The 18,429-nt window shown below is 40.8% G+C and overlaps 1 protein-coding gene across 2 annotated transcripts in view; it reads right to left on the reverse strand.

Moving 5' to 3' along the window:
• LOC307025468 (leucine-rich repeat transmembrane neuronal protein 4) overlaps window positions 1-14,634 on the reverse strand; it is a gene marked incomplete at its 3' end in the record, with an annotated part of 108,195 nt that extends 93,561 nt beyond the window's left edge. Inside the window, exons 1-2 of one of the 2 annotated variants that reach the window (XM_079660168.1) lie at window positions 13,937-14,634; window positions 5,022-6,583 (exon numbers count right to left, since the gene is read on the reverse strand). In XM_079660168.1, the coding sequence (XP_079516294.1) occupies window positions 5,022-6,583; window positions 13,937-13,940 (1,566 nt within the window). In that variant the 5' untranslated portion in view covers window positions 13,941-14,634. Of the gene's footprint in view, window positions 1-5,015; window positions 6,584-13,936 lie in introns of those variants that run through there. The other variant, XM_079660169.1, reaches the window with a different exon arrangement.
• Between the last annotated feature and the right edge of the window lie 3,795 nt (window positions 14,635-18,429).

Below are 18,429 nucleotides of genomic sequence, written 5' to 3' on the forward strand. Positions count from 1 at the left end.
TGTTGGAAGGTCCGCTTATAAGCTTTTAAGGATTATCGTATTAAAATCAGCAGGGAGGTGCAGAGAATTTAATAATTTCCCTGGATGCTGTGTTACTATTGTGGTAGAAATGAGAACAACCTCAGCATGGTGCTAAGACCTTTATAGGAAACCGGTTAAAGGTCAGCACATTCATGAGAAAAACGGCTGCCATATTTTTCTAAGTTACACTCATCAGAGGTCAGCGATTTGTAAAAAGAAGAAAGCATTAAATCAAGTACAGCTATATGCAGTGTGGCATTAAAGTAAGTGTTGATTAGAAAAAGGTCAGCAAGAGTCAAAAGGTCATTCCTGGTAGAATTGAGTTCTAGGACTTCTAAGGACAAGTTGGATAAGATGTGGAAGTGATTAATGGGTTGCACTACTAGATAGATGGTTGAGCTTATGATCAAAATCCTTATCAAAGTAGAAGATTGAAGCCACTTTCAGATAGCCAAAGGGCAGGATACAGCATGAGTGGATCTGGATGGACAAAGGGTATAGGCCAAAAGACTGATAAGGTTACAGGACTGATATCAATTGTACAAAGGGAAAGATAAAATAGACACAGAATTGTGTGAATGTGTGTTGTTGCCAGGTTGCATTATAGGTTAGGAAATAAATTGGTGAAAGGACGGAGGGTGATGCTCTGATACATGAAAAAGGGACACTCAAGATCAGGTCACTGCCGATATGAAGTGCACAGCTAGAATGGGAAAGATCAAAGGAAGATAGAAATCATAGAAATAATCCTCTCTGTGGGACGGTTGAAATGACGTAGGTAAAAATAAACTAGCATTGGGAAATTCTTCAGGCAATTCATGTAAAAGGCTGCCAAACTCTCCCATCTATGTCAGGTGGTCCTCGTGGCTGATAAAGGACAATCATGTGAAGAGGTCTGTGCTGAGTTATAGCGATGGTACAGAATCCCAAATGACAGAAAATGGTATGAGTGACAGAGGAGGAATAAGCAATTCCCACTCGGATGAGATGAACAGACCTGAGCCGCAATGGCCTCGAGGCCTGAGAGAGAGCGTAGCAGGTGCCCCGGCGTTCTGCTAAAGAGTGATTTATGTACACGCGAGAGCAACAGAATGTAGAAACATGATCGGAGCACATCCTCAGATGAACTCCGGACTTTTCGGACCGCTGACTGATGGTTCCTGTCTCGGCTCTATAATGTTTTAAGATGAGACAGAGAAAGTGATAAGGCTGGAGCTGGAGGGGAAGCAATGTCAAGGATATCTCGAGAAACAAAATGGAGGAGAGTTCAGTGAGGGAACAGGGTGTCATGATATGAATATACAGGTTTCACTGTAAGATATCATAGGCAAACATGCCGTAACAATGACAATAAATATCCCCTATAGCGGAGTTAAGTTAATTTGTAGAACACATGTTTTGTATGGAAGCTAACCAAGGTGCCAATTTACAGCCAATAATGCGTACGAATGTTAACTTGATTCTGTCCGGAAGAAGATCCATCTTAGACATTTTGTTAAGTTAAAAAGCTAAACAAATAAATACATTTAACTTAATAATTATAACTATTATGTTACATTCATCAAGGATACTTTAAAATATTGTACTGTTCCCTATCCGATTGATTATTTACCTTCTTTTTTCACAGTAATAATGAATGCTTTGATTAGCTTTGTTCACATGTTATTGTATTGATAATTAAGGCCTGTTATGAATACATATCACCTTGTGAAGACTACAAATTAATTCAGCTATAGCCTGACTTACATTGCCTGTGCATTATGTGCCAGCTTCCCTCCCTCAGGCATAGCTTATATAAGGAGGTGGAGCAACAGAGTACTTGAACCTGCTGAAGACCGCGTGAGGAAATTGATGTTGATAAGAATCAGAGCTGTGTAATTGTAAACTTTCTGTTGGGAGCCCTACAGTGCTTGCAATATACTCTATGTATTTACTTTTGTTCAGAGAGTGTTTCACTTCAATACACTTTCATCACCAACCTATAATTACTTGATATATTCCCATTTTGCACCCAAATAATAAAGAACAAAATGTGCTTTTCCTCCGGCTCCTGCTTCTTGGTTGAAAATTCCTTCAAATGCTTGCACGTGAATTAAAAATATGTTTCTTTCCTAGGTGTTTCACTCTGCCGTCTGTGTAATTTTTGTTTGGTCCTTGCCCCTATTAGTACGGGTTAATTCCCGCTTTATTTGGTTCGCTGATAAAAGAGTCAGCTAAATTGCCAAGTTCAATCAAGTCAAGATAAAAGGCTAATGATAGATGCAGGAATTTCCATGGTAAACGGCAGGTCTGCTTCTGGCTCACACTAATGGGGAGGCTGGGAGGTATTCTGTGTCTGATATTTTAGAGTGGAAGTAAAGGGGAGGGGGAACCTTTCATAGATCATATGCAATGTAATATGAGAGTGAACATAGCCCTGAACCAAGTGGCATCGGCAAAGTATAGCAGCCATGTTATCCCTTGTAATGCGACATACTGAAAGTCAACCAATGCATTTTTTAAATATATTTGCAGTCACCTGATTTGACAGTATCCCCTCCTCCCAGTGGCTGCCTATTCCTCCTGATCCAAAGTGCAATAGCCTTCCATTGTTTCTCAAATATTATATAACTTTAAGCACTGCTTCACCGTGGTAACGTTATGATATTATGTTTTTAAAGACACCTTTTTGTCAGTCAAAAATATTTTTTACAATTCCTTTCCAATAATAATTACCACATCCATCTGTAAAATGCTATAAAAATTCAATGGATATTTATTTTTGTAATGTTTGATATTGTGAACTAACTGTATTATATGTTCTTTATTAAGGTAATATTTATTTCCACATCAAGTATTTTTCCTATATAGTTCTGTAAGCAGCTTTCTCTTGCATGCTTGCAAATAAATAGCTTATGATTTGAATTAGAGGGGGTGGCCTCAATAACATCAAGCTTATGACAAATACAAACCAGCCCTAAATAAATAATATTTCTGAGAAGCTTATTTTTACAACATTTAAAAGTCAATGTCTTATATTTTGAGGTGTATTTGTGATGTTCTTGTGTGGCATATACTATATTAGCCAATCATGTCTAGCCTTATGCATTCTGCGCACATTGTTTGCTGTGCTCCATGTTTGGCTGTATACATAACATGATAACTCCTCAGTCAATGCCACAAATCACATCATTCAGGCTCCTTGGCATTATTTAAAATGAAGTACAGCTGCTCAGACTCAACTGCTGCAACCCTTCCACCCATCCTACTTCAATTTCAATCAAGTTTAAAATAAATAAATAGGATTGTAGGCTGAAAGGTGGAATGCAAAGTTAGGAGGTCAAGTCAAATGAAAACAAAATGGCAGCTGTAATCTGTGGTTCTTTAACAGTATACATGGTGTAAGCAATCTGCAAGTATTACATATTATTCCTGCCTTCATGACAGCCAGACCTAGTATCAGAAATGGAAAAGAAAGAAGAGGATCAAGCCCTCCTCTGTTCTTCCTGTTTAAACCTTTACATTTATATTCATTTGCCAAATGTATTCTATAGTTTTGCAGAGAAAATCTAGGAATTACAACGAATATGAATAGGCTGGTAATGGGATAATGAATAGAAAGCTTTACAAAGATATGTCTGCGGTTACGGCTTTAAATGGTGGGATAACTGATTATCGAATTTAAATTAAATCACATTTTATTTATATAGCCAAGTATCACAAATTAGACATTTAATTCTGGGGGCTTTACAGTGTGTCCAGGATACAAGACCATCTGACCTTAGATCCTTGCAGTGGACAAGAAAATACTGTCAAACAAACACCACAATTAATGGGAAAGAAATTGGAAGAACCCCAAGTTAGCTTAGCCCTTTTTGAACCCCCTCTTACAACTGGGCCAGTCAATAAGTTCTAATAAATATATTTCCACAGAAAGATTGCGTAGCTGTGGCTTCAAAAAACCTGTGAATCCTCAGTAGTAGATTAAAAGGTTTAACAAAGATCGGTTCATTATGTCACGTACTAGGGGTGTAACGGTATCCGTATTCACGGTTTTCAGGCACACAAGAGTGTGGCTGAAAGCAAAAAGGAAAAAGTAGTATTCCCACATTGCTGTAGTCTGTAAATACTGTTTTGAAGAAATTCACTTGTCAGTGTACAAAACATTTCAAAGGATTCCCACTCCTTTCGGGACTATCAAACACTTCTTCTTTCAGAGAGTGTGCAGATGTTATTATATCACAAAATGTGCTTTTTTCTATTCCTATATGAAATACATTGTGGATGACCGGTGAAAGTATGCATTTCAGTTTGTGGGTGACCGATCAATTACGCTGGTGAGCGAGTCAGTGTGAAAATGAAAAGAAAACATCAGAAAGGATGCGCAGCTGGGGGGGGTATGAGTGTTTCCCCGACTATTTTGAGTCATTGCTGTGTCAAGAAATGTGCGAAGTCATCAGCTCAGGGGAAACTATTCAGTGACAAGTCTCTTTTAGTATTCACATCAAGTGTCCAAAAAAAGATCTTCCCACAATTCAGCTCTTTTCCCTTCACAGTACTACCCAAACACTGCACAGCAGTAGAGCAAACACACAGAGCCTGTTATACCCAATCAAAAAAGGCAAGCAAGTACCTAAATAACCACAAAGGTCTTATCACAAACAGCATAGTTTAGGCTCAAGATTATGCAAAATAGAAACCGTAATCTACCTCATTTATCTGTATGTCTGTACAACTTTGCAGCAAAACAAACATTTGCATCTCAACAGAGATTAAGGTTTAAGCGAATATACAAACACCCGTTTGAAAGCGAGAGACGTTCCGCTATACACAAAGTAATACTAAAATCACTCGCCTAAATAATCCGTGGGTACACAGTGTTCACCAAACCTGCTGCGTTAGGCTGAGTAATCAAGTGGCGGATTTATCTTCTATCAAAGCAGAGAGTAAATAATTACCTCTGGTCGCCGAGCTGTGGACATAGTTTGCTTTAGGAGGAGTGGCGGTGGTGTGGGTCATACCTCGCATTCTCGGGAGCCTGAGATGGTGTAGGTGCAGGGTCCGGTCCCGTTCACGAGCACGTCCATGGCCTCAGAATTGGTGGGCTTGTAGTCCACATAGTACTCCTGCAGTGGAGAGCTCAGGGTGCGCTCCGTCTCTCTGGCTTTCTTGCGACGTTTGCGGGCTGCTGCCGAATGCTCCTGCAGCTGCTTGACGCTACTAGGATAGCGCTTCCAAGACACGTAGATAACCAACAGGATCATGGCAACCGATAGAAAAAGGGCGACGCTTCCAGCCACAATCTTATGGAAGGACACGGGTTCCATGTCTTGTTCTGGCGGAGGTGCCACAGGGGGGGTAACGGCTGACAATGTGGGGCCTCTGATAGACCCCTCTCCTCTCTTTCCAGGACTAGTGGGAAAAGCCAGAATAGCTGGGCGGCGTTCAGTCTGCACAGGGATGCTGGACGGGGATGGAGGAATACTCACAGTGAGCGTTGCCGGTTGGTTCGATTGACAAACACCAAAAGCTTCGACAGCGTCCATCACTTTCTCACCCTGGGCTTTCTTGGGGGAGGCGCAGATCATCGTGGTCTCCTTTGCACCTTTGAAATTCCTCAGCCATGACACCAGAGGACAGATCGCAGGGCCACAGTCCCATACATTCCCAGCTAGGCTAATCGTTGTCAGAGAGATCCAGGCATCAGCCACCTCCTGGGAGATGTTGGTCAGCTTGTTGGAGTCCAGATTGAGGGTCTGCAGGTTGGGTAGGCATTGGTAAACCACAGCATCAACTTCCATCAAATCATTTCCAGACAGATCCAGTTTCTGGATGGAGGCCCAAGTCCAGGTCAGGCCCTGGCTCATTGAGCGAATGCGATTCCACTGCAGGTAAAGCGCCCGCAGATTGTAGAGGCGAGGGAAGTGTGAGAAATTGATCTTTGAGAACTGATTATGCTCCAGATGCAGCTCAGTGAGCTTCACTAGGCCTGAAAATGCATTCCGGGTGATACTGCGCAGGCGGTTGTATCCCAGATCCAGAAACTCAAGATTTCTGCAATCTTGGAAAAGACGCATTGGGACGGTTTTCAGGGAATTTGACCGTATGTGTAGGCTGAGAAGCTTCCGTAGGCCCTGGAACTGCCCAGGCTGCAAGGCTTGCAGTTTGTTATACGACAGGTCCAGATTTCGCAAATTAGGGACAGGGTGGAATGTGGTGTTGTGGAGGGACGTGATCTTGTTGGAACTCAGGATCAGCTCCTTGAGCCTGCGGACCCCCTGAAAGGCCATTACATCCACAGTGGCAATGTAATTGTGGTCCAAGTAGAGCCAGATGAGGTGGTTGAGGCCTACAAACTGGCCTGCTCGAAGACTGACGAGGCTGTTGTACCGTAAAGACAGGCCTTCACAGCCTCCAGAGAGGTTCTTCGGGACATCTCGAAAGGCGCTTGACTCACAGTAGACAATTTTCCCATCACAGCGACAGCTCTTGGGGCATTGGCGCTCGCTCAAAGATGGATTTGCCGCCAGCCACACCTGCATCAGGAGTTGGACCACTAGCCAGCGACGCCGCAGAGCAGAGCCTGTAGAAATGAGAGAAAGGGGGAGAGGAGAAAAAGTTCAGCACGTGATTTGAACAACAAAAAAAACCTTTATAGTTTCCCTTTGGTAGACAAATGCTTGCCACACACTGAGTAGTTTTCCATTGTTCCATTTGAAAAAAATGTTGTCCAACACCTGAGATAAAATCAGGATATATTTAAACCCACTCAGACATGACTTATTGCCCAATAAAAAGACAAGGCTCAGCAATCTTGTCAGTTTTTGCTGCTAACTTCTGAATAAGTATCCTGAGGCAAACATTTAGTTTTCGTAATTTATCGGTTTGCACAATTTGAAAATACAGAAACATAACAAATAACAAATGATAAGCAGTGCAGGAAGAGACAAAAAAACAGCTGGCCTTATTTGGTGCCTCGACCTCCATTATGTTAAAAATCACAATGTTATAGAAAACACAAGATCAATATACAAACAATAGCTTAAAGTCAGACATTGTATTTGCTTCTTCTATTAGATGGGATGTTTTATTATCAAGAAACAATAGGCAACTGCTGCAGTGCTGCTGTTGCTGCAAAAAAGGTTTTACTCAGTGTATTGATTAATGTCTGTGGATCTACATTAAAATGGCACCAACCCCTTTGCCAAAATCTATAAAAAAAAAGCTTGAAATAAATGTCACCAAATATCAAACTTTGGAAGTCAAGTCAATCAGAAATAAGTGCTGCTATATGCTAGATCATTGCACAAATTATGTATTTACTTCTCTACAGTCAAATATTAGTTTGGCCTCCTAAAAGAAGTTAACCTCATGTTCTTCTAATTCCTATTTATTTGAGTTACCAGTGCAGATGGTGCTGCTTTTTGTTGCTGCTGCAGAAGGCACATATTGGCAGGCTTTGGCAACACATGTGCCCTCTAGGAGCTGTTAAATACAGGAAGTGGCTATTCAGGATGTACCAAGTGGGGCCACATTATGAGGGGGATCGTGATTTCTAGTTTGGACATTCTAGTTTATTTAATAGGACTTAATCAGTATAAATGGGTAAGCTATCAAACACAAACAAAAGCACCATAAACAAACTAAGAGTTCTTGTTGTATTTGTATTTATTTGTAATTTAGTTGGTAGTGTTTTTTGTTGTTGTTAGCCCTTGTTTGGCCTGTTCCATCATTAAACACGTTATTATGTCGGTTCAGTTGTTTGGTGACTGTGTTTAAAGTCAGTTTAGTCCATTCAGTTAAATTATGTCGATGTTTAGTTTTACGTTAGATGAGTTTACTTCTCTTAAAGGTGGGGAAGGTAATTTTGGAGAAACCAGCTTGAGTGCGCTAGAATTTGAAAATACACAGCCGGAATAAATCTGCTACTTCCTTACAGAGCCCCTCCTCCAACACACACGAACGCGCACATGACCAATGAGGGCACGAGATAAGTTTGTGCACAGATGGAAGGCTGACAGGCAGGTAGGCCATCCAGTTACTTTAGCCGGGCCGGCTAAAATGATTGGTCGTGCTTTTTACAGTACTACGGCTTCCACAGATGACATTTCTTTATGGATTTTTTGTCAAAGCACTTCAGATATTCATTGCTATCGAGATGTTAAGAGCATTCCATTAAATATAACAAAAAGTGTATCTCGAGCCGGTTTCTCAAACTTACCTACCCCACCTTTAAGTTGACCTCTTTGATGAAAGAAATTGCATGCAGATTTTCTGGGTAAATTTAAACCTAGTGTTTGTGAGTCATCAGCTCAATCCCTCACACTTCAGGAAACTTTTCCATATCCTGATTGATGCAAAGATGTCAGAACTTGTGAAAACATCTTGTATCTGTGAATGATGACTCACAACCCCCCAAGGCCCAAAACCCATGGGAACTACTTTGTAGATCAAGAGGTAAAAGGAAGCAGGATTATAATATATTTCAATATTTATAGAACAGGCAGCATGTATGTCATGCTTTTGAAAACTAGAATCCAGAGGACAGATTAGTAAATTTAACATCTAAAATCAAATAAGATGAAAATATTATAAATAATGCGACACACAAATAAGATTCAAGAGTATTAAAAGTGAGAAATTACTAGCTGTTAATAAAAAAAAAAAATTTCAATATATTGTCAACTTTATTTGGTCATTTAATGAGATAATTCAAATTTCTATTTTAATGAAAATATGTTTTACAGAAGCGTAAAGCATAGTCCACACATTGAATGGACAAATACCACAAATTACATGGTTTTAGCTATTTTGATTGATGTCATTTACGCTGTATGGTTACAATGAATACAAACTGACAACCAGCGTTGAATCAAAGCAATTTATAATTTCGCTCAAGCATATCTTTATCTCTGTATTCAGTCATCCCGTAAGCTATCATTGCATCAATGGCGTAAGCAGATAAGTTATGAAAGGCAGCCTGTACAGAGAAAATTAACATTCAAGAGCTGCTGGTTGTGTATACATTCCTGGAGGCATTTGAATGCAGACTCCAGTCATTTCATGTATAACTAAACCGGAGCTGTACGAGTTCAGCATGAATCATCGATCCTTCTTTCCGCGGGTTCAAATAATATAATCAGCATGGACCCTATGGAATTACATAACTCATCTCTGCCAAATAAATAGCAACCTGACTGCCAACATTTGTCCGGAGTATGAATACACGTCTATGTATATGTTCTAGTAGTTGATAGTGGATGATCTGTTCCAAATACTGCTTGAGAAGTGAAGAACATTGGTCAGCAGCTTCCTGTGATATCACTCCTTGTTCTGAGGTGAGAGAGTTGTTTCCATTAAAATCGTTCCCCTTTACAGAGCCTCTAATGATATGTCATTAAGATACATTGATTTCCCCTTTGAGGGGGGGAGGGGGGGTCACCACTTATGTATGTTTCCAAAGGCAGTATCATCAAGTATGGACCATTATGACAGTGAGATAAGATTATGATGACAGGGTGGAAGTAGTAGATCTTTTAATTAGCTCGCAAAATGTATATTGCCGGTGATTAAGTTATATGTACATGTGGTACATTCAGGAAGAGCAAAAGATGGGATATTTGTGCTTCCATGACAGTTGAGGCAATGAGCATTATTTTAATTTCGTAGTTTTTTCGGTAATCTTTGCAGGATTTGTCAGAAATAATTTCCTGACATCAAGTGGCTGAGAGGCATAATAGAGCATATGCTAACCAACATAGCCATTTCCCTTTTTGCCAAGCATCTGCTGATCACATATGGGTATTGTGTGTGTGTGTGTGTGTGTGTGTGTGTGTGTGTGTGTGTGTGTGTGTGTGTGTGTGTGTGTGTGTGTGTGTGTGTGTGTGTGTGTGTGTGTGTGTGTGTGTGTGTGTGTGTGTGTGTGTGTGTGTGTGTGTGTGTGTGTGCGTGTGTGTCTAAGACTGTGACTGTAAGAGAGCGCGAGAGACTCGCGTAATGTTGGTTTTCCGATGAATCTTTCATCAATACTTACAGATGGAGGGGAACCGTGGAACTTTACAGATCATTTGTGCTGGCTATGTATAATGCCCGCAGATCAATCACGTGTCTCCACTTTTGCTAAATGTTTCAAATAGAAAGATCACAAGGTGCTGTATTTTTTAGAGCAGCCAATTCGTCATTTTTCTCACAAGTTTCCGAAAGTTACTAAATTGCCAACAACACTGTTCATCAAAGTGTTACGATAAGAAAACAAATAGAAGTGGGAAGAGAATACCGATATAGAACGACGCCCATGTGTAATGTTCCGTGTACATTCAAAGCAAATTTTAATAGACTGGGAACAGAACGTGTGGGCTGTTAAACACAAATGCATGCTTTCTAAATGTTGCGTTTTGACTCGCATCCCGGGAGGCTGTAGAAACAGCCCCTATTGCTTTTATTTCCCACGTGCATAATAGGCTTGCTTTATTAGAAGTGACGCCGCCATCTCTTTCAGATTGAGCCTGCCTCACAAGGCACCTCTCTCCCCCTTCCTGACACTGTATGCGTTTTAATGAGCGCTCCGTGCGCTAATGCCTCTGTAAGTCATCTCCTTCCCTTACTATTCCTCTAATCTTATTCACAAAGGAGCACAAGTCACCCTCTGATTTGTCACTCACTGGTTTGGGTTCTCTATTACCTCTTACCTGATGCATCTTTCACCATTACCCGTCTCATGCTGAATCTACATGTACAATTTATCCTTCAATTTCTATGTCCTGTATGAAATCTGCTAGTTATACATGTCCTTGGACCCTGCCACCATTGACATTCTTATATATAGTTGTCTATTCTTTATGCATGTGTTCAAAACCACCTCCTCACTTTCCTCGTTGATTTCCATTTTCGCCCTCCAACCGCCTTTCTTGCTCTAAAGCTTTTAGTATAGTATTTTTCTTGCTTTCTTTTTAGTGTTCCATATGATAATATATAGCCCCGCAGGTACTCATGTTTCCTTGTCACCCAACACAGTTACCTGTCTGAATCCAAAATGAATGGATAAGTCTGAGCTGAAGTTTGTCTAAAGGCATGCGGGTAATGCTTTGTTATGTAGCAGACAGACCTGCTGTCCTCAGCAAGGGAAGATAGCTGTTTCTGCCTCTCAACCCTAACACATAGAGGGAGTGAGTGCACTTTACTGCTGACCTAAAATAAAACCAAATGTAGCTTAATAACTTGGCAAATGGACTCGCTAACTGGTGCACTTTGGGTGCACACAAGTGGCTCATTGCTATCTGCTGCCTGTCATTGACAAAACTGCTCCCAGCCTCAGCCTTGACTGCACATAGAGGCTGGACAGCAGCCGGGAACATAGGGAAGGACGTCCCCAGACCAGCCTAAGCTATCCTATTAGTCTCCAATTATCTTTGAGATGATGGCGAGGCCTGCCAAGTTAGACCTCTTTCAACCGTGGTTGGGAAACATTGTGTCCGGGTGTGCTCTTGTTGTATTTGTAGAACTGATTAGGAAGACTAAAGAATAGAAACAGCAGGGAGGATTGTCATGAATACTCTGCACACATGCATGATCAATCAGCCTTAACCCTTCCTTATATAGCAGTGGAGTCTCACATCTCACATCCGCTAGAAATGGTTCCTTGATACCTTGAGGATATGAACCAACCAGTATCAACCATCAAAGAAAGGTCTTATGCCAATTGAGACATTGAATCCTATTTGTACTCAGATGTACAACAAAGAGCTATTTATTATAGACCTATAAATTGCCTTATTTTGCTCAATATTTTATTATATTAGAAACAATATCAAGTGTTACTGTTGAATCATGGTATGGTGTACTCAATTTGTAGCTCAATCATTCCAGCTTAAACAAACTTGAGCAGCATTAACATGTACAGTATATTGTAGATATTGAATGCTGGATCCCAAGTGCTTCAAGCTATTGATTTTTTCTGTAAAAATAATCAAATGTAAATAACAAATGCCCTGATATTGCCCTCAGTGGGGCTTTATGATCCCCTTGATGGATGCATTGGGGCCAGCAAAAGGTCATCTGTCGCCCGCTGTGAACTCTCAGAGAAGCCAGTAAAATTGCATCTATTTTATTTCATATTACTGAGGTAGAGTGTGAAATGTAATTTAGCACTTTGAATTGATCTTGAAGCTCTGGCTGCCTTATACGCTCCCTGCCCTACTGTTCTCTTCCTGCAAAGCAGATCTCTAATGATATGGCCCATGAAACATAAGTGCGTCGCATGCTGTTAATGAAGAGCATCACAGTCAGGTGGATAACTGAGACTACAGGGCCACATAATCATCGAATAATTGTGGGCAGCAGCGTGATGCTATGTGTTTGACAAAAGCTGCAGTTTTTCAGGAAAGTGTGTGTGTGTGTGTGTGTGTGTGTGTGTGTGTGTGTGTGTGTGTGTGTGTGTGTGTGTGTGTGTGTGTGTGTGTGTTGTGTGTGTGTGTGTGTGTGTGTGTGTGTGTGTCAAACCTCGCTGCAACTCCAGTATGCAGGGCTTTTCCTCACACGCTCTGATATTCAATTAGGAAACAGGCCCATAAACTAGACTCCTATGATTAACATATATGGTTGCTTTGCAGTGCACATAAATTACGTCTGGGCTCCTACGGGCCTGTACTGTATGGCTTCCTGTGCTGTTGTAGCTTATATTGATGCGGTGCAGTAACCCACCGTGGGTCGATGCATCATGCAGCCTCGCAATTAATGGCACAGCACCACCAGTGAACTTGGCCATCTGTATACCGGTTAAGAATGACTGGGAGATTAGGCTACCCCGGACAATAAAATTAGGCCAGGAGCATGCAGAAGGTGGAGCCCAAATAATTGGCAAATTGCGGGGGAAACAGATAGCCAGTCATTACAAGGAAGGGACAGAGTTAGAGAAGGTTGAGAGGGTGGTTACAAGTGTGAAAATGTGCATAAGGGAAACAGACCGAGGCTAAATGGTTAATTATCCTTATATATAACTGAGAATAAGATGGGGAAAACACGTGCATGAGAGAAAAACCATACCATGATGCATTACTAAAGGAGTGGGGCATTGTTTGCACACACAACACACACACACACACACAAACACACACACACACACACACACACACACACACACACACACACACACACACACACACACACACACACACACACACACACACACACACACACACACACACACACACACACACACACACACACACACAGTTTACTGATATATTGACACACAGTTTTCAATTAGGAGAGTCCCTTTTTTTTAAAAGCAGGTGCAGAATACGAAGGCTTTCTTGAATGAGAACCAGATGCACGACTCGGTGCCTTAAATCAGCCCACAAGAGTTGTTTGGAAGAGGCGTTAGGACTGAGGCTGATACTGGACAATGGAAACATGCAGAGATGAAGCACAAATCAATGATTATGCAGGGCCACGCTTTATAAAGTTGACTGGCTTCCAACATTTACCGTGATTAGCATTTCAGTCCATGCCAATGTGCAAGACACTCTAACTAGTCAAGACAACAAGGGATGGACCTCATTTGGAAAACGGGTTTTTTCGCTTTTACTGGTGATTTTGGAAGCAGATATGTAAGCGCACAGAGGTGCAAAAGAATCAAAAAATAAGTATCCTTAGGCTCTATGGCCGGGGAATGGAGGAAAAACAGATTGCAGCTCTGCGACTGACACGCTACAAGCACAAGCTTCACCCACATCTTCCAAGCCCCCCGAAGCACTTCAATGAAAAACACCTTATGATATTACAAAAATGCATTTTGAAAAGACGACAAATTCTGATTAGAACAACCCATTCTGCTCCAGAGACACGATGCATCTTGGGGGTTTTTTGTTAGAAAGGAGGACAACTGGAGAATAATTTGGAATCACGCTACTTGATAAAAAAGACAAATATAACTTACCCATATCCGCTTATCTGTCAGCTCCAGCCTACAGGTTTTAATGGCTTCTACTGCGCGACACCCGAGTCCGCATGACGCGCTCTCCACAGACAGGTACCGTCCTAATCCACTAGCCCGGTCTCTCCGCGCAGCCGCCGACTCCAAAGCGCACCTGCCCTTTACTCTCCCGGACCTGGATGTGCTATCCGGTTTAGTTCTGCATGTATAACCGTGCAGTCGAAGCTGGTCCAATGTTATTTACCTCCAACTCCAGATTAAAAGGGTTAACAATCCCGTTTCAGGACTCCTTATCCATGTCTTCGAAGCGAGGAAAGCTTTTTTTTTTCAAGTTACAGCCAGAAAGAGTACCGCAGTAAGCGCAGACAATAACCAAGCCAAATCCAGGGAATTCATGCCAGTCTTAGAAGAATCCGATCACACAACTTGAGAAGTACAGTGGCACGATGCACAAAAAAAGGGACGTTATTCTCCAAATGCAGCCCCTAGATTCCTCTCCCGGTGTCTTTTTTCTCATAAGAATGCTTTGTGTGATCCGCGCATGGCGCACAGAGGAAAGTGGCGTTCGGTTATCCAAGTCTCTGCGGAACGCTGTCAACAAGCCTCGCGAAATTATTAAGAATCATCTAAATATCAAGCTTTCTTTCCAAATCCTGCTTTCGTTTTCGCTGCTGCCCGGTTTCAGATGCAGCATGACGCTGTTGTAAATCACGTCTGCATGTCAAGGCAACTTTGTCAGGCAGAATCCGAATGCCCTCTTCTGGTGAGAGTGCGACCCGTGAACTTGTCCAAGGGTGCTTCGTGAGATGAATGTGTGGGTATAGCATGGTTTATAAAAAAATATATAATAATAAATTGGGTTGACACGGAAATGGATCCTCTCATCAGTGGAAATGAAAACAATTACTAAAAGCAAGATTTGAGTTTGTAACCAATTCAATCTTTTGCGTGGACACATACAAAATGTTTTGTGAAGACATTTTAATCAGCGTTTTTGTTAATGAACATTTGGATTTGGTGATGACAATGATTAAATGATCGTTTACTCAATATAACCTTTTATTTCCTGTAGTGTGTGTATGTGTGTGTGTGTGTGTGTGTGTGTGTGTGTGTGTGTGTGTGTGTGTGTGTGTGTGTGTGTGTGTGTGTGTGTGTGTGTGTGTGCTCTTTTATATTTTTGAGGGCCATTTTGAGTGTGAGATCTTCAGATTTTAAGACAATTCGATTTATTTTAAGACTCAGTTAAAGGCTAGATGTTGGACCTAGATTAAAAAAAAAAGTTTGTTGGTTATTGTGGTCAAGTGTTTAGTTGTGTGTGGGTGTTCATCTATTTCTTACAGGGCCAGTTTAAAATGTGTGCACAATCCTAAGGTTCTTTTTTTTAGGTGGGAAAACTCAGTTTCAGGCTATGTTTTAGACTTATATGATGGTGTGGTTCGGCTTATAGTAATTGTGGCTACATTCAAGGAAATACAGTATGATCCGAGGGTCCTTACAAGTAGCCTATACCCATATGCACAACCCCTTACAGTATGTGTGTAAAATGAGATCCATTTAAAAAGGCAGTTACACACATTAGAGGTTTCTCAATACTCTAATTTCCCCTCCTCGACTCCTCGGTTCCCCTCCTCAGTCCTCCGCTCGCATCTCCTGTGGGTGGGACTAAGTATCGAAGATAGGAGTCGAGGAAAGGAGTCGAGGAGGGGAAATTAGAGTATTGAGAAACCTCTGTCTGTCAGTGAAACGTCGAGAGCGGAAGAACGCTGTCCATGGTGCTGAAATGGTATATTACAGTATGATCCTGATTCCTACGTTCTGTGTAATCAGGAGATTATACGCTAGATTGAAACCAGAAGTTATAAACAGATTCTACTTAAAATTCCACACTATGCCGCTTGAAATGCACAACAGTAAATCGACACCGGCCCCCGCTGCCTAACCCCTCATGTCTTTTTAAAGCTTGTATTTAAGGGAGGCATAGGCCGCTGAATTTTTTATGTGAATTGCATCTTCACTGGGTTACTCCACTGTTGCCCTCTTCTTTTACGTTTACATTTAGCTGGCCTTCTACTGACATCCATATGATCTATTAATAACTCTAAAGTAAAATACATGATTTTTTAATACATCATAAAAAGCCTTGCTGGCACAGATGCTGGATCTTTGGGTTTTTGTATACCCAACATAACATTGGACAATGATATTCAGTAAAAAGGAAACGATTCAAAAAGCAGTATGACTCCTAACTAGATGTGAACATATCAGCGAGTCATGACAGAGTCACAAAACTCTAAGAAAATAACAAGGGTAAGAATAACCAACACAAAGAAAACATAGCATATACAAGTAAATATATAAAAAAGCTTTTATTGCAATAAGCCAACTTTGCTGAATTTCTTTTAATAGACTTACCAATACTATTCCGACAAATCTGTAAGGCGTTAACCAATCACAACAGAGCTAGGCAGGTAACCAATCAGAGCTAGCACACATACAAGCATGTAAACATGTGACAGTAGGGGCACAACATACAAATATGAACCTGGAAATTAACATAATATGAAGAGTTTCCCTCCACTGTTTTGTAGAAAAATGTTGTCCGTTAAAAAACATTTAACCTCACTAGTCAAACACATAGTATGACGGAAAAGCCAACAGCCGGGAAGTCAAAAAGTATACTTTCCTGAATGATATTTAATATCCTCATTGCACCAAGTCACAATCACTTCCTTTAAGTGCTTATCTAAAGCCAGTTGAGTAGCACTTGACCTTTTTTAGCTCTATGAAACCTGATGTACTTATATGATTCTGTTTTCTTCAAGTTTGTATTTTGTTGGTCGAACACACTTATTGTAAGTCGCTTTGCATAAAAGCGTCAGCTAAATGCAATGTAATGTAATGTAATGTAATGATTGAGGTATAGTTTGCATTTATGTACTTTTAAGCCATTCATTCTAAGCAAAATAGAATAGTTTTTCAGCATAGTTTGTTTACTTAGGTAAATATTACTTCCACCACTATTCCTTTGTTCAAAGTATCAATGGATCCCTTGCTTAATAGAACACAAAGTCATTGTGGGTGGGTTGATGTATGCCTCATGCTGTGGAAGGTCATACTATTTCAATGCAAATGTCCCCGAGCAGTGTTGTAAGTGAGCATGGGGTTTTATTCCCCGCAGCACCTCTTGCTCTTTCCCTCAGCTAATCACTTGCTATCTGATTGCCACCAAACGGCCCTCTTCACTTGATCTAATGGTATATTATATTCAAGCATACTAATCAGCATTGGTGAGACATGTCACATGAATGTCAATGATGACTTTGAACTATATCACATACTTTTACGGTAATCCTGTACATAAATTAGCAGTTTCTCATGATACTTTCCCACAATCCTATTCAATCTCAGTGGTGGTTAACCGTGTTCAATGCACCTCTCACAATGGAGCCCACCATGGTCCAACGACCATCTTACAATTCAGTATCTTGCACTGTGTGGCTGAGCCTCAGAATTTGCTCCCATGCAATTTGGCTGATGACTTTCCTCCTGGATGTGGTTCAACAAGCAGAGGCCATTCTGCTGACGGCGCTGAAACAATTAATACCCTGTGAAGTTATGGAGATACAGACAGCGCCAGCCCACAGCCGAGCCTACAGCAGTCAGGAAATATAACCCTGCGATGTACCCTCACCTTTTTCTACTCCTCCACTGAATTGCCTCTGCTTGTTGGTTTAAGTGTCTGTCAGTTATTCAACATTAGGTAAGGAGGGGGGCGTGAATTCAGTGGCCTTGAATAGAAGAATTGCTCTGTGTTTGTTGCCCAGCAACGTTTACATGCCGAACAATCATCAGACTCTCAAATGTTAAGGCCGTGATTTTATTAGCACTGCATTTTGAGCTCTCTCAGAATCTCCTGATCGAATGAAACAAACATCCGAACATGCTTTGAAATATGTTTGTTTCTTAAACCTTGAAAGAAGAAGAAGATTCTGAAATGGAGGACTTAATACAAATATCATTTACGTGTATATACTGTATATTGAATATATTCATTATGCGCAGTACGGATAAACTATCATGCGAGATTGGAACATTTAGATAATTATGTATTTTTCATTGTTAAATTGAAGCGAATAAATAAATTATAACCCAATAATGCAAAGCCACATTGCTTTCATTATGTAAAAAGCAGAGCAATAACACTCCAATACAGTAGGTAGTACCTATATTGTATCCTCAAATGTGCACAAACTAAAGGTTATGAACTTATTGAAAATACAAAAAGGTAAAAATATCAATTGTCTTTTTTATCTGAGAAGCAATTAATAAGGTTATTATCCGTCATGAGTATCAGCGGAAGAAATACATTCCGCTAAATCCAAACTAAATCAAACAGATGTCTGAATGCATAAATAAAGGTCATCTTTGTTGTTTCAAGTCCCATAGCAATGCTCCTGGGAACCAAATGGAGAATAGTTGTATGGACCATTCGTTTC

Source organism: Notothenia rossii (assembly GCF_949606895.1).
Source record: "Notothenia rossii genome assembly, chromosome: 11".
NCBI classification, from domain to species: domain Eukaryota; kingdom Metazoa; phylum Chordata; class Actinopteri; order Perciformes; family Nototheniidae; genus Notothenia; species Notothenia rossii.